The 17,083-nt window shown below is 42.4% G+C and overlaps 2 protein-coding genes across 3 annotated transcripts; one reads left to right on the top strand and one right to left on the bottom strand.

Annotated features, from left to right (window-relative positions):
* Window positions 1–656: 656 nt before the first annotated feature.
* Window positions 657–5,967, top strand: CCNA2 (cyclin A2; the record flags this gene model as incomplete). The annotated part of the gene is made up of 8 exons (XM_080929590.1): window positions 657–842; window positions 1,459–1,702; window positions 3,289–3,404; window positions 3,577–3,800; window positions 4,382–4,589; window positions 5,187–5,300; window positions 5,648–5,781; window positions 5,919–5,967. The coding sequence occupies 8 exons, from the start codon at window positions 657–659 to the stop codon at window positions 5,965–5,967; spliced, it is 1,275 nt and encodes a 424-aa protein (XP_080785716.1).
* A 324-nt stretch (window positions 5,968–6,291) lies between these two features.
* On the bottom strand, window positions 6,292–16,729 carry EXOSC9 (exosome component 9). Of its 2 annotated transcripts, none has more exons than XM_080929356.1 (12): window positions 16,607–16,729; window positions 16,210–16,323; window positions 15,475–15,594; window positions 15,254–15,356; window positions 14,649–14,786; window positions 13,705–13,787; window positions 13,255–13,387; window positions 9,199–9,287; window positions 8,192–8,338; window positions 7,514–7,683; window positions 6,691–6,769; window positions 6,292–6,597 (listed from the first exon to the last, which is right to left on the bottom strand). In XM_080929356.1, exons 2-12 carry the CDS (start codon window positions 16,314–16,316, stop codon window positions 6,519–6,521), a joined length of 1,248 nt encoding a protein of 415 aa, XP_080785482.1. In that variant the 5' UTR covers window positions 16,317–16,323; window positions 16,607–16,729; the 3' UTR covers window positions 6,292–6,518. The 2 variants fall into 2 exon arrangements, with proteins under 2 accessions (XP_080785482.1, XP_080785481.1); XM_080929355.1 differs by having other exon boundaries at window positions 16,229–16,323; window positions 16,607–16,723.
* Window positions 16,730–17,083: the final 354 nt, after the last annotated feature.

Raw genomic sequence — 17,083 nt, 5'->3', positions numbered from 1 at the left:
CTGCATTATGAGACCCTGTCTCAAAAACAAACAAATAAAAATATATATACAGGAGAGGGAAGCACTAGTAAACAAGAGTTCCCTTGCGTTGTTTGGGCAGCACCAGGAGAGAAAGGAGTGTTCTGGTAGGGTGCCTGATAAGGGAGCAGCTAGTCAGCAGAGTCCCTACGCTCCTGCCTCGGCGCCACCCAGCGACCAGGGGGAGTCGCTACATCCCTTAGCTGAGGGAAATGCTGACACTTGAAGGCCCCGAGGGCTTGCTGGTCCGCCCAGCAACTCTGGCCGGACCCTTTAAGGTTACCGACCCACTGAGGAGCGTAGAGCTGCTGAACGCTGCCGCTCGCCTCGCCCTTCTCTGCGCAGGCGCGTCCTCAGGCTCCCGCCCTGCCAGATTCCCGTCGGGCCTTTGCTCGCGGCGACCGGCGCTTCTGGTGACGTCACGGGTCCCGACCGCTCTCATTGGTCCATTTCAATAGTCGCGGGCTACTTGAACTGCAAGAACAGCCGGCGGGCGGCGCGCAGCTCGCGGCACCTGGGCTCTGCGCTCCTCCCGCCTGCAGCGCCTGCTCCGCGCTTCGGCCGCCAGGCTCCCGCTCAGCCCGGGAGCGGCGGGCGCCGTGCACGCTCTGCCGCCGAAGATCCCGACCAGAGCCGCGATGCCGGGCAACTCGAGACAGTCGGGTCGCGAGGCGGGCTCGGCCCTGCTCTCCCGGCAGCAGGAAGACCAGGAGAATGTCAACCCCGAAAAAGTGGCGCCTGCCCAGCAGCCGCGGGAGCAGGCGGCGCTGAAGGCCGGGAACGTGCGGGGACTCGCGCCACAGCAGAAGCCCAAGACTCGGCGGGTAAAAGGGCGCGGAGGTCTGTCGGGAGGGCCGGGCGGGAGCGGTCCTGGTTAGCAGCCGAGAGGGCCAGAAAGCACGCCGAGCTTTCTAGGAGGAGTCGGGCTGCAGCCTTCGAGGTCCCGGCGTTTCTAGTACCAAATAGCCCCACGAGCCCTGTTGACCCGAGTATACTGCCCTTCTGCACTAGTGGCTTCCTAAAAATGCCCGGGGTCAAAGCTACACCACCTGCGTGTCGACTTCTCCCAGCTGTGTGTGTACCTTTTCCTCCACTTTAAAACCAGGCATTGCCATAGGATGTAGATCCCTTCCCCCTCACCATCTGCTTCGCAGATTACTACTTCAGGGACGGACATAAAGCAAGTATTCTGCTTGGAAAATTCCGCCATTTTACCCAGACTTGCTGTTTTGCTCCACCCTGGGGCTAAAGTTGTGAATCAGTTCTATCCCTTAACTTTAGTCTTTGATTAGTTTGGAATTCCAATTCGTTGTATGTATAGCCTTTGTAGAAATGGCTATGACAAAGAGGTTTCTTCACCTTATATTTTTCTTAAGAGTATTTAAAAATAAAAGCTGATACCTAAAGCAAAGTTGTATTTAAAAAATTCCTCCTCTTTAGGTTGCGCCTCTTAAGGACCTTCCTATAAACGATGAGCAATCCGCTGCTGTTTCTTCATGGAAAGCAGTCAGTAAACAGCCTGCCTTCACCATTCATGTTGATGAAGCAGAAGAGACTCAGAAGAGGCCAACTGAGCATAAAGAAACACAGTGTGAAGATGCCCTGGCTTTTAATGCAGCTATCTCTTTACCCGGAGCAAGAAAGCCACTGGTACCTCTTGATTATCCAATGGATGGCAGTTTTGGTAAGGTGGCTTTTTATTTTACCAGTTGCTCTCTTATTTCCTTCCTATTTCTGACATTTTTATTCCCCATGAGTATCCTCGACTGTTCTGAAACTCACTCTGTAGACAGACTAGGCTGGCCTTGAGTGCTGGGATTAAAGGCATGTGCCACCACCACCAAATCTTTGCCTTCCCTTTTGAGACAGGCTCTCAATCTGTAGCTCAGATTAATTTTGAACTCAAACCATCCTACCTCAGCCTTCAAATTCTAGGTTACAGACCTGTAGCACCGTACCTTGCTTGGCTAAGAAATTAGTTAGTTGATTTGAGTTAGTGATGTTTTGAGTTTTAAGACTGTCTTAACCTGATCATAACACAGTGAGTTAAGATTACTATGGCAGGCTTACAAAGGATATCAGATCTCATGACTAATGACCTATAAAAGGACTCAAATCCTTAACCAGCAGGGAGGGTACTGCAAGCCTACATCAATTTTAATTGGATCATAAATGACTATCCTAATCTGACTTTTATAAATGTTTGGCTGGGAGAATAGACTTCAGTTAAAACCTAGTTTTAAACATTACATCTGCCATTCCTTTAAATGGTCAGACACATGGAAGGCAGAATGGCTGCTGTAGACAACTCTGTAGTTGGTATGATCTCACTGTGTGGAACCAGAAATGTTGGTATCTGTCACTACCTTATGCTATGTGTGTGCCAGGGGAAGGGGTATGCTTGCCTGCGCTGGTACATGTGTCGGCTAGAGTACTTCTATCTCATTTCTTGATTAAAAGGTCTCGTTAGAGCTCACTGATTTGGCTAGACATCAGGCTACAGGGATCTGAGTAGTTCAACCCTATTTCCTCTCCCGGTCGGGGTTTTACAGATGATGCAACAACATCTAGCTTCTATGTGGTCTGGGAATGCAATCCACATCTTCATGCTCATGCAGCAGGCTCTGCACTAAGCCATTTCCCAGCTCCTTTAGTTTACTTAGTTTATTACACAGATTCCCCCATCTCAAGATAAGTTAAATGGTAAAATCTAGAGCTGAGTGTATTAGTGCCTGTAAATAGCACACAGGAGGCAGATTGCTAGCCTAGGCTACAGAGTGAATTTCAGGCCAGTCTGGCCCACGGGATGAGATCCTGTTTTAACAAACACCAAGTGCCTTACAGATTATAGTTAGTCTGTTTGAACATATAACATGGTATCTTTACTAACATTTGTTAATACATGCTATTTACCTGATTCTAGTTACTCCCCTCATTGTGATTTGACTGTGTCAACCTGTGGGATCTGCCATATCTCAAGACAAAAAAACTTTGTTAAGTACTTGTCCTAACAGAAAAAACCATTGTATCATCTACACACCTTGAGGAAGATGACACTTTAAGGCAATTTTCAGTCCTCTTAGGAGCCTATTGGTTACTAAGTATGTACTAATGTATATTCATACATTTATTTCTTTTCTGGGATTAAGATTATCCTAGAGCTATGAGGACAGAAGTCCTAAAACCAGAATAAGATATTCTAAGTTGTTTTGCCATTAGGGTCTTTTTAATTGGAAGAGATAAATACTTTGGCTTCAATATCATACACAGAATCACCACATGCTATGGATATGTCTATTGTCTTGGAAGAAGACGAAAAGCCAGTGAATGTTAATGAAGTACCTGACTATCATGAAGATATTCACACATACCTTAGGGACATGGAGGTAAGACTGTTCGTTAAAAATGGCTAAGTGAAGTGAAGAGACTAATGTTGTGCCTGTTAACTACTAGCAAGTTACTCTAGTGCTAAACTTAAGATTATAGTGTATGTTAATTGCATCTTTGGATGGTGAAGTAACCTAATTACAGTTTTAACACTACTGAGTTTTTCTTCAGGTTAAATGCAAACCTAAAGTGAGTTATATGAAGAGGCAGCCAGACATCACGAACAGTATGCGGGCCATCCTTGTGGACTGGCTAGTTGAAGTGGGAGAAGAATATAAACTCCAGAATGAGACCTTGCATTTGGCTGTGAACTACATTGATAGATTCCTCTCCTCCATGTCTGTGTTAAGAGGAAAGCTTCAGCTTGTGGGCACAGCTGCTATGCTGCTAGCTTCGTAAGTCCTCACTGCCTCTGCCCTCCCCCCTCCCCCCCACTATATTATTAGGTGTTTTGCCTACATGTATATCTGTAGCACGTGTGTGGTACCTGCTGAGGCCAAAAGAGGGCATCTTGGTGTTATATGCAGTTAAGAGCATCATGTGGGTGCTGAGAATTGAACCTGGGTCCCAGCCAGTGCTCTAACCATTTTGCCATCTCTTCAACCTCCCAGTTTTAATACTGACAACTTTAGGGACAGCTGTAGGGTGATTCTGAGTAGAGGGTGGAATTTGTTTTCTAATCTAAAATATAAAGCTTTTTAGATCTGGATTTCACATGCCTTGAATGAGCAGACCAAGCATATTTTATCACACCAGAGTTTGAAAGTGTGGCTCTTTGACAATAAAGTACTTTCTGGAGTATGAGCAATATCTTCCTTCCATAGTGATTTGGGCCTTTGAATTGGTTTTTAATCATCTAGCTAGAGATGACAGTCAACTGTCAGTAGGAATGTGGTTGATGGAAGTAGGTCTATAGTCTATGCAGATTGAGACAAGACCTTTTGAAAAAACTCACTTACAACTTCTTTTGTTATAGAAAGTTTGAAGAAATATACCCCCCAGAAGTAGCGGAATTTGTGTATATTACAGACGATACCTATTCAAAGAAGCAGGTTTTGAGAATGGAGCACCTAGTATTGAAAGTCCTTGCTTTTGACTTGGCTGCACCAACAGTAAACCAGTTCCTTACCCAGTACTTCCTGCACCTGCAGCCTGCAAACTGCAAGGTTGAAAGCTTAGCGATGGTAAGTCCAGTTTGAGGTTTGTTTTTAGGTTGTGATTAGGGGTAAGCCCTGGATTCGCCGTACGGCACTGCTTAAGAGATAAGTATTTTCAAACAGTTATGATCTAATACACAACATCCTATAGCCGTCTATATCTGCGGGCTCTGCACTTAGGAATCAATGAACAAGCATTAAATGTAACTGCCTATGTACTGGATAAACACACAATTATGTGTATTGTCTATTCTGTATTACAAGTGATACTGTAATAGTGACAGTCTATGCACATGGCATTAGCTTATGAAAATGGCATGCAAGAGATTTAAGTATTTGGTGTCCGTCGATAGGGACTGAGAGGTCCAGGAGAGAATTTTCCAATGAATACCCAAAGGTGACCATTCTGGAAAAGCACTAACTAGTGGCTTAAGAGAACATCTTAGTAGATGTTTTAGGTTATTAAGGTGGGGGTGGGGGAATTAAAGTGAAAATGGAGCAGAACATTAATTTTTCCAGGGCTGATAGAGAACCACTGAGTACCCAAGACGGGAAGCAAGGACTCTAAGTCTGAGTCTTATGTGTAATTATAAAGTTTTTTTGGGTTACTGTTTTTCATTGCAGTTTTTGGGAGAATTAAGTTTGATAGATGCTGACCCATACCTCAAGTATTTGCCATCACTTATTGCTGGAGCTGCCTTTCACTTAGCTCTCTATACAGTAACAGGACAAAGTTGGGTATGTATCAACAGTTGCTTTCACAAGTATTGGCCTGCTTTGGGCAGAAAGCTTAGCCATAAACTTGCATTTCAAAGCTCTGCTTCAAGAATCTGGGCCATCCATCTGCTGCTAGCAGTGGAAGTAAACAGTCAAAATAAAAGGAGTGAGCTAAAATGTGGGGGTGGAGGGGTACTCACTCTCTCAGGCAAAGGGGAGGGGAAAGGGTGAAGAATTGGGGGCAACATTTGGAATATAAATGATACTTAAAAATAAAAATTAAACATCATGCCAACATTTAGGTCAAATGTGTGCGTTTATGGTCAGTGCCCTGTGCTGTTAAGAACTCATTTTTCTCTTCTCTGTAGCCTGAGTCATTGGTACAAAAGACTGGATATACCCTAGAAAGTCTTAAGCCTTGTCTCATGGACCTTCACCAGACCTACCTCAGAGCACCACAGCATGCCCAACAGTCAATACGGGAAAAGTACAAGCATTCAAAGTAAGAGAAGTATCCAGAAAAGGCTCATTAGTCTAATAAATAAAAGTAGCATTTCTCCAATCCTGGGGGGGTGGGCAGATGAATTCTTCTGTGATCTTGAATATTTACTAAAAGGTTTTTTTTCCTCTGCTTAACAGATATCACGGTGTTTCCCTTCTCAACCCACCAGAGACACTAAATGTGTGAGAGCGAAAGACTGACTGCCTTTGAAATGGGAGTTGCTCAGAATCCATGCTGTACAGTTTTTATCTTGGGATTTAATTTCACAATCATTCCTGAATGTAGATGGTATATCCACAGACAAATTATGGTATCCATTGCTTTTAAAATGGTTTTAATTTGTATATCTTTTGTACATGCGTCTTAGATATTTGGCTAATTTTAATTGGTTTGTTAACATTGGTGCTGCCAACTGTCAGGATAAGAATAAATTGATTTGGAAATCTTTGCAAGTCAATGTTAATTTGAGGTAAAAATGAGGATGACAAAACTTAAAGCTAATTTATTTTATTGTTCTGTGGGGGGGGACAAATATTTCAGAGAAAGAAACCTTCAAATTTTGATATTGAAATTCAGCTCTCACATGTTTATTCAAAGCATAACGTTAAAGACAACAGTCCAGGAAGTTCAGCTTATAATAGACTTTTCAGATAAAAAAAATATCCAGAGCTGTCAGCACAGTATCCTCAGTAGTTATATATTTTATATATATATACATACAAATCTGCCACCTTAGCTTAATTGGCAGTTCTCTTCTTTTTCCTCCTTTTCCCTTGACTTTTACTTGGTGCCTTCTGGTTTGCACTGGTCTGAGCTCTGTGAATAAAATGACAGCTCACTGTACCCATTGGTCCTGGATTGGGTCATTGGAACTCAAGATGTCCCATTGAAAGACCAGAAATTTGTTACCTTATTTTCTTTGGAATCTTCTCTGGCTCCAAAATGATCATTTCTTCTTCTTCACTGTCTGATAGCACTATGGGGGCACCTTTAAGAAAAATTCAAACATATCAGGTTTTTCTTTCCCCAGATGATACGTAGGTCAGGTAATCTAGTCTTGCTAGCTAGGGCTGACCATGAAAGATGTAGAAAACTGCTTTGTTTGCCATTTCTCTCTTTTATATATGTATGTAAATAAAGCATTCAAATTAACCCTTTGCCCTCTTGGTTGGCTGTGTGTTGTTTCAACTTTCTTTGTTCACATGTCTTAGAAAAGCTCTACCTTCTCCATCATACTTGCTCAGGATTCTTAGAACCAGAAACAAGCCTCTGAAAAGATACATGTGCAAAGATACTTAGCACCTTAATAGTGAGATGACAAGAAATAGCATTACTGGTTAAACCAACTGGATAATTCTCTATGCAGTATAATCTTAATTAGGATCTTTATACCCATTTACCTAATTAAACCAACATTGTTCCCTGTCAAAACAATACCACCAAAGACTGTAAAGTAACAATTAGCAGATGTTCTTCTCTATCAGAGCTCACACAGGGGCAGCTCACCATTGCCAGATCTGGTAGCACAGGTTTAATGAGCTTTAAAAGCATGTATTCATATTTAACTTCAATCATTAAAATTTAGCTTAAATCCTTAAAAAATTTAGCCTTCCAAAGCAGGAAATATCCCCATATTCGATCTGTAATCTCCATACAGATTCCTCTACATATGTACAAAATTTTATCTATAGTTTAAATATCTCAATTGTGGCTGTCTCTGAACATTACCTACCTTGGCTCCCAATATCAGAAACTTCTCCAGTGTCCATCTTTGTATCATCAAGAATGACAGTTTCGTCAATGCCACCTTCCTCCTCAGAATCTTCAAGGTCACCCCAGGAGTTTTCTATTCCGTCTCCAATCTGGGCAGTTCCAGGAGTCCACAGCACAGGTTTAGAAACACTTTAACAAGTTAAGAAAACTGAATATCCAAAACACTGCTATTTAGTGGGCTACTAAGAAGAGATGCTGTGTGTTCCACAAACTCTTAGGAACTAGAACTCCGCTGTGAACTGCTGAATAACAGCTGCACGTGATCTAAAGATTATGTAACAATGCAAACAACATGCCATGTTAATACTGAAGTACCGTCTCAAAGGGAAATGAATGCTGGGTTTCTGTGTTTTCTTACGGTGCTAGAATGGAACCCAGGGCCTTAAACAGCTAGAAAAGTGCAGCACCAATGAGCTACATCTACCAGTTCTAAGTTGGTTCTTAAAATGGAAAAAATGTATGTTTTTTAGAGATAAAGGAAAAGAAGCTAGATGTTACATTCTCAACTTAATTTGGGATATTTTTCTCTTATAGTACGAGCCCCCCCCCAAAATATTTTTAAATATATTTCACTATAGCCTTAAAAAAAACAAAAATTATGACTCTTATTATTGTAAATACCATCCAATAAAGATACACTTCTGGAGGAGGTTCGGCTTCAGCAATTATTTCTTCTGCTTTCTCCTCTATGTTGGAGGTATCAATAGGGGCCTTCTCCATTTTAAAGGCTGTGATTCTTTGATTTGCTATAGACTCTGCAAAGCCAAATTTTCCACCTTCTTTCCTGTAGATGGGTTTTTTTGGAGTAGTTGTTTTGGAGATAAAAAGACAAAAAAAAATTAATATTTTGTCTTTGATAGGTAAGAAACAGACTTGCTTCATTACTAGATTTTTGATAGCTTTAACTAAACTTGTACACAGCCTAGTCACTTGAGAAGGGAGGCCCTAATCAGACCAGCTATCAATGAGGGAGTATCTCGACTGTTAATTATGAAAGAGGGCTCACCCCATTGTGAGGGGCACCATTCCCTAGACAGGTGGTCTTGGAATGTGTAAGAGCATTTCTCTGGATCTGCTGTGCCTCCTTGGCTCTGAGAGTCCTCTGATTAGAGGCAGTGCTCCATGGGTATCGAGGAGGCCTAACTCCAGGTACCTCACCACCACAGAACTGTGATCTGCAAGTTTAAGCCAAATAAATGTTTTCCTCCCCTAAGTTGCTTTTGGTCAGTGTTTTATCACAGCAACAGGAATTAAACGAGAACACCACCATAGTTATCAAGACATGACCATCATCATGATTATTCATTGAGCTTCTGCTGCACATGTGTGAGGTGCTTAAGTCGGTTGTAGCAGAAGGCACCAGGCTCCCACAGAACAAGAACACAGAAGTTGCTTAAGGCAACAGGAGGTTGAGCTGCTAACCAGCATTGTTCTATTAATTTATTAGATTCTTCTTTCATAAGAACAAATTAACCTTTAAAGAAAATACTGTGACTTTTTAGAATAAAGTCTCAACTAAATACTAGGTCATACAACTGAGAGTAACTACGTAAAGAGCAAGTATGAAACTATATGGTTGCCCTTGGGTGAGAAAAACATAGCAAACATGAATTTAAAGAGCACACTGTTTGAAAACATACTTACCTAACTCTCTGGTCATTTTCCAAAGCTTTCTGTATTAGCTCTGTTATTTCTGCTACTTTCACACCAGCTATTTGACTGCATCTGAAAACCTGTTTATAAACAGGGACTGTCACAGATAACACACCAAACAGCTTTTTCTAATGAACTCAAAACCAGGACATCAACTTTCTACCTTTACAGTTTTTTCCCAAATACCAAATTAAAGCACAGTAAATACAACTAAGACAAAAATATAAAAATACTAGAGACTACAGATAAAATGTGCTCAGGAATACAAACTTCCTTTCTGTGAAAATAATCCACAGGACTCAATAGTGGCTTCAATCCTAGTCCCACTGGTGCCGGTGACAATAATGGAAATGACATTCACTGAGCACTTGGTATCCAGACACCTCCACACTAATGCCTCAGTCGATTCTATGGTGCCAGCAATAAAGTAAGTTCCTAATGTACAGGGACAGAGACAAGTCATTCAGGTACAGTATTTAATACTTATAACAGTTGTTACCTGGCACTCTGTTTTCTAATATCCTCGATGTGATCCTGATATGGGTTTCAGTAACACTGCTGGTTGTATCCAAATTCCAAAGTTAAAATTTGTTTTTCTCTTAATTTCTACATTTAATGCTTAAAAATAGTAACATGAATCTTTATTCACTGGCCTAGCTTCCTTATCAGGTCCTAAAACACCAGTTCTCAACCTTGAGTTGCAACTCCTCTGGGGTGTGTGTGTGTGTGTGTGTGTGTGTGTGTGTGTGTGTTTGTGTGTGTTTGTGTGTGTGTGTGTGTGTGCGCGCGCGCGCGCACGCGTGAGAGAGAGAAAGAGAGAGACAGACAGACAGACAGACATATCAGATATCATGCATATCAGATATTTACATCACAATTCATAACAGCAACAAAATCAGTTATGAAGTAGCAACGAAATAATTTTATGGCTGGGTTACCACAATTATGAGGGACTGTTTTAAAGAGTGGCAACATTAAGAAGGTTGAAAACCACTGTTCTAGAAGGACAAATACAGGGAGAGGCAAATAACAAAAGGATACCTCATGGCCACTTTGACATTAGATGGCCATGTAATGACTGCTGAAACCAGATTCTAACATAACTAGGCTTAGTCATCTAAAGTACCCTTGTGGCTTTTAGTTAAAAGATGCTTTTAGCAGACAGGAACCCAGAATATCTTCTCCCTGAGAGGCTTCATCCAGCAGGAGATCCACTGCCAAACATCAGGCAGATTGAAATAAACAAGATGGAGAGGCGAAGGACACCACAGGAAAACCCAGAGTCAACTAACCTGGGATTATGGAAGTTCACAGAGCCTGGGCCACTAATCAGATGTGGTGGTTTGTATATGCTTAGCCCAGAGAGTGACACTATTAGTAGGTGTGGCCATCTTGGAGTAGGTGTGTCACTGTGGGTGTAGGCTTAAGACCCTCACCCTAGCTGCCTGGAAGCCAGTCTTCCACTAGCAGCCTTCAGATGAAGATGTAGAACTCTCAGCTCTGCCTGCATCACACCTGGCCAAGATCCGGCTGTGCTCCCACCTTGATGATGACGGACTGGATCTCTGAACCTGTAAGCCAGCCCCAATTAAATATCTGCTCATAGCAGTAAAACCCTAACAAAGACAAAAGTTGGGACAGGGGTATTGCTGTGATAGGCCTGACCATGCTTTTGTTTGAAAGAATGTGGATTTGGGGACTTTGGATTTGGAAAGCCATGGAATGTTTTAAGTGGGGTTTAATGAGCAATTCTAGTAAGAATATGGAGTACTTTGTTGAGAGTGATTTGGAATGTGAAGATCTGGCCCAAGAGGTTTCAGAGGAGAGGAGTTTCAGACATGGCCTAGAGACTGTTTTTGTGGTATTTTGGTAAAGAATGTGGCTGCTTTTGGCCCTTGTCTAAAGAGTCTGCCTGAGGCCAAGGAAAAGAGATTTATATTAACTGCATTGACAAGGGAAGTCTCAAAAAGCCCAGCAGAGACTTTGCTCTCTGGTAAGTGTCATGACAAGCATTTTGAACAAGCATAGCAAGCTTAGAAAGGAAAAATAAAAAACATTTGGTTCAAGTATTAAAGGGGCACCAGGAAGTCAAATCCTATGTTCTAGGAGATAACAGATTAAGGACTTTGGGGCAAGATCCCACCCAGCTAAATTTAGATCCAGGCTTGGTGGTACACACCTTTAATCCCAGGAGATAAAGCCAGGCAGATCACTTGAGTTCAAGGCTAGCCTGAGAATGAAAGAGCAGGCACTAAAGTGAAGAAGGGCTTATATCCAGGCATGGTGGTACACACCTGTAATCTGGGAGGCAGGCATGCAGATCTCTGAGCTCAACGTCAGTCTACAGAGCAAGATACAGGACAGCCAAGCTTAGGTAGTGAAGGAGTTGGAAAAGAAGTTAGTGATAGTGTAATAGAATAAGGGGCTATGTTCCAGCTCCTGCAAGCAGCAGAACTTGGCAACTTCAACCATGTATCTTGGCTTTAGAGTCAAGAACATAGAATTGATGCTGGTTAGCTGGAGCTAAGAAATTAGTGGAAATTAAAAAAAGACCAGCATTACTGAGGTGAAATCTCCTGGAAAGTGTTTTCTGAGAGCACAAAGAAGCTGTCTTTTAGAGGTTGCCAAGGCTGTACTTCATGCTGCAGCTGAACTTGGTAACGTATAAGAATCACCCAGGTGGTACTATTTTTCAAAGTATGGAGGAGTCATGAAGGGTAGATGAGGCTTGGCACTGAGAGGTCATGGAAGGCCACTGGTGAAGGTGCAGCTTCAGTTGCAGCTAATGACCCAGGACTGAAGGGGTCATACAAAGGATGAAGAGAGCCTATCAGAGGCAACCGGTGAAGTCTAGTTGCAGCTGAAGACCACAGTGTATTGGAGATGCCTGTACCATGATCTCCAACAGCAGCGGCAGTGGAGTAGATTAACCTGAGCTTACAGTGCTACAGAGGGCAGAGATGGAGAAGTGACACCAGCCCTTTGGAGGAGGCCAGAAGTCATGTGTGGATCCCAGACACTGAAACAAGAAACTGTAACAGTGAAGATGCCTTGGAGACCCCAAGGATTTTTTGAAATGTCAGAGCCATAGAATAGGAAAGCTGCTAACAGGGAGTAGAACCAGTCCAGAAGAAAGAAGTTTGTTGCAGTCATGATGAAAAGGAGTTGAAGATCTTAAGACTGCTTTGGCATCAGACATGAGATGCAGAGTTTGGAGTTTGCCCAGTTGGTTTTCTGTCTTGCTTTGGGGATTACAGTCAAGCAATTGGATGAATCTCAAAAGAGACTTTGAACTTTTAACACTGTTGAGACTGGTATTGACTATGGGGACTTTAGTAGTTAATTAAATGTACCTTTTTATTATGCAATGGCATAATAAAACACATTATGTGTTTGAATAAGCCTATGGGAGCCAGGGAGTGGAATGGGATAGTTTGTATATGCTTGGCCCAGGGAGTGACACTATCAGGAGGAAGTGTATCACTGTGGGTGGGTGTGGGTTTAAGACCAACACCCTAGCCGCCTGAAAGCCAGTCTTTCCGCTAGCAGCCTTCAGATGAAGATGAAACTTTCAGCTAGCCCCAAGTAAATGTTGTCCTTTATAAAACTTGCCTTGGTCATTTGGTGTCTGTAACTAAGACAACAGGGAATGTGTAGGCTGGACCTAGGCCCTTACACATTTATAGCAAATATGCAGCTTGTTGTTCACGTGGTTTCCCTAACAAGTGGGATGGGGGCTGTCTCAGTCTCTATTCTCTGCCACTGGGAGTGCTGACTTGTTCTGTCTAATTGGGTCTCAGTGGGAGAGGGTATGCTTAGTTCTGCTGTTCCCACAGAGCTCCTCTTCCCTAGTGAGAAGATGAGGAAGCAATGGGGGAAGGGATATGTGGGGATGAGACTGGAAGAAGGGAGAGGGCTGTGATCAAGACATAAAGTGAATTTAAAATGAATAAATAAATAAAATTTAAAAGTATTTAAGAAACAAAAGAAATACTAATAAAACTTCTGAAAAGAGACCTCTTACAGAGAAACTGTCAAGAAACTAACCTGGTCTTTGAGCAGCATTATCCCACCACTTGACTGAATGGTACAAATTTCTCGATGCTTATTCATGGCAATTACAAGCAAACCATCCATTACTCGTTCTTCACGCTCATTGGGGTCCACCAATAAATATGTTCTGAAACACATGTTAAGTGGTCCTGAACATATCTGAAGCTGAGTGCTGAACAGGAGAACGGGTTTGTCTTATTTTTGAGTTAGCATTCAAAGTCAATACTGAAGGATTTGAGTCACTTCAACTCAGTAACTTCAGTTACATGAGATTTTTCTCTCTGGCCATTACAATGAAGTCACATTATATTAAGCAGGCATGGTACCCATGCCTGTAATCCCAGCACTTGAGAAGTTCAAGGTCAAATCAGATAGAGAGCTGAGCTACAAGACCCAATTTCCAGGTATACTTAAGTTTTCACCCCATGACAAGGTAACACTTACCCTTGCTGGAAGAAAGCAAAACTGACACAAATGGGCATGTGGTGGATGCTCAAGGGCACAGGATCACGTTCCTCAGGGGTATACTGTTTTAGAAGAAAAGGCCAAAGTCTTTTATAGTTACCTATATGACTGTGACAACTGTGTTCCTACTCAGTGTCATGTCTAATCTTCATTCCAATGGCCTTTTTAGGATGGTACATGCCCAGTGCTACATAAGAGCCCTTGAACGTCTCAGGATAAGAAATCTACCTCCATGTAAAACTCATCACATTCTTTTGTTGTTGTTTTTAACTTCTTTATGCTCTCCTTTCTCTGTAGGAGCATTGTTCTTGCCTCCAAGCCTTCAAATTGTTCTGGTAAAATGCCTCAAGAGCATTCTCAATGGCTACTCAGAAAACTTGGGCATTAGGTGGTTCCCTTTGCAACTCAGGGCTCAAACAATACTCTTCCATTCTATCATGCAATATAAATATAATCAAAACTGACCACCCTGGCAAAAAAGAGAACAGCATGGACCGCTGGTTCTCATAGTGATCCCTGGACCAGCATCAGACCAGCTGGGCACTCTGAGTTAGAGGTATAAATTCTTAGGGCCTACCTCTATCCTCCTTTATAGTCAGAGCCTAGTGGTATGTTGCAACAAGCCCTCCAGGCATTTCTCATGAACTTATGTCATCTACTTTGTTTAATGAACAAGGGCCTGAAGAAACATGAGAATATGGCAAGCCTCAGTCCTTTTCAGGTACTATAGGCCTCTCATGCTGACTACAGAGACCCTTTTCTCTAGCAGTCAGTCCAAAGAAAGAGCCACAGTTCTACTATTGAAATCCAAGCTGGGTCATGTCATTACTGATTAACAGTTCTGTGAGAGAACTTGATATTTCTAGAGCAATCTTGACCATTTGCTCACAGGAACGATTCTGATCTGAAACCTGAAAGCTTACCAGTGTTACTTCCTCTCCTTGGACAGAGACATCAGGTCTTCGGAAGTGACACAAGGCTACAATTGCAGCAATGCTAGCAGCATCGATAATATTCCCATCATGATTTAATAAATGTAGGTCTACACGTATCTGCCAAACCTGAAAGTGGATTTAACATTAAAAATAAATCCCAGCTGATCATGACCAATGGGAAAGTGACACTGCACACAATTGTTTTAAATACTCAGTTAATCCTTCCAGCTTACCCAGTAAAAAAAAAAAAATGCAGTTAATTTTAAGAAAAACAAACACTTGAAATACTAATAATTAACTTTTCTATGTGATTCATTTAAAAGACTGAGAATATGTACATAAATGGAAGCATTTCAACATTTGAAACTTAATATGTTTTTAAAAAATATTTATCTTTAGTTTCCATGTATGTGCATCTGCCTGCATGCCCCAGAAGACTGGAAGTCCAGTTACAGATGGTTGTGAACTGCCTGCCACATAAGTGCTGGCAAGTGAACCCAACACCTCTGCCATGTTCCCGGTGTCCTAATTATGGTTTAATTGTGTCTGAATCAACAGTATTCACTGGTAAAATGTCTGAGCATAGTCCCCACCTTTTCCCCAGCGACAACACAGAGAGACTCAGTATCTATACACTTTGAATTTCTTAGACACCTTTCCAAGAGTCGATTCAGCTTCACCAAGAGATCCGACTGCCTATGGAAATAAGAATGAACTAACGTCATAAACTTCAAGTGTGAGCATCAAAACAACAGTTCACTGATGTTCAGTTCTTCTATGGCTAAAGTAGCTTTAAAAAAAAAAAGGGAGATACCTGCCAGGTTCAAAAGCTGGAGCAGCCATCTGAGAAAGCTCAAGGTTAAAGAAGAGGATACCTTCTGTTGCCCTATTGAGTTTTGGAGAAACAAGTTCACAGGAAACCTGTCCAAGGACTCTGCAAAAATAGAGGTGCAAAGCAGTCAACTAAACATTCTTTTTCAATTAAAAAAAAAGGGGGGGGGTGAAGAAGTCTAAAACAGAAAAAACCCTATTCTAAATAACACAATGTGACTTAAGAGGCAGAAGTTACATACAGAATGCCGTACACTGGGGTCAGCAAAGCTGCCTCCACACACAGAATAGTGCACATACACAATAATAAAGTTTTTTTTAATGTAAGTAGATTTCATGCAGAAATAAAAAATATTGGTATATATAAAAGGATGACAGAAAGGAAAGCTCTTCTTACATCACTTGGGAATAAAAGAGAACCTGAAGCTTACTTATGACATGATCGATACACCCCTCACGCTAGAAAATGAGATGCACAGGTAAACTGTGTGATCAATATAGGTTGCCTACATGATTTATAAAGGTCACACGGAACTATGATGCTCACACAGCACAAAGCACTGGTGGTTGAAAGTTGAAGTGTGAGCACAAAACTAAAAAGGCTGGCATTAAAGAAACATACTTCTCAGCAGATATTTTTGTTTAAAGCATGTTTTGGAGCAGCTCAGTAAACAACCGAGTCAGTATGTTGTACTTTTCACACCTCCTGTTGCATTACCTAACTCGAAGACCGTTACCTTGTTTTCCCCAGTTCCACAATACAGCACCCATAATCCGTTCCGAATGAAATCCTGATGTTCCTGTAATCATACGTTTGTCTGCCATCCAGCCGCTGTAAGCAAACATCATTTATTCCTTTAACATAGTTATGAGTAGCAACTGTGTCTGTCCTGTCCTGGTTCCCAACGACCCTACCACTGAAAACTGTTGGCTTGAGACTCAAAGGAGCTGGCCAGGATAAAATACCGGCCTGAAGCTTAGGGAATGGGAAGAGTCCACACTGGGAACTACCCGAATCCACAACACGACCACACCACAGGCCGAAATGATCATGAATCCACGGACAACCCGAGTCTACACCCAAAGCCACCGTGTCCACACCGCAGGCCTCGCACCTTCTTCTCCTCAATTGCGCGGAGCAGGAAGCGGCGCTCACAGTTGGAGAGCGGCGTTTCCTTCATAGTTGCGGACCACGCAGAAGAACCGCACCGAGACAAATCCACACACCGGCTTTTCCCCGGCGCAGAAAACTGACGTCATCCAGGCGCGGGCTCGGGGGCGTGGTGTGGGCGGGACTAAAGATCCGGGACCGCTGCGGCCGGGACAGGCTGAGGAGAGAAATCTAGGAGACTTTCTGGGGTTGGTCCCGCTTGGCATCACAGTGGAGATTAGCATCTGCAATGCAGTCCTGTTCCTACTTTTTATTGGAACAGAATCTCACTCTATCTCAGATTGGGCTAAACCTATCCCTACAACTCGTTACAGTCCTTGCTTTGAGGGTAGGAAGCAAAGATTTCCCCAGCTCTTGGCTCTAGATGTCTACCATCTTCCAGGCTGACCTAAGTATCGGGATTCCTTGGCGCTTCACCACA

The sequence above is a fragment of the Micromys minutus genome, assembly GCF_963924665.1.
Source record: "Micromys minutus genome assembly, chromosome: 15".
In the NCBI taxonomy this organism is placed as follows: Eukaryota; Metazoa; Chordata; class Mammalia; order Rodentia; family Muridae; genus Micromys; species Micromys minutus.
The sequence above is the reverse complement of the archived record's forward strand: the minus strand, read 5'-3'. Positions and strand labels throughout refer to the sequence as shown.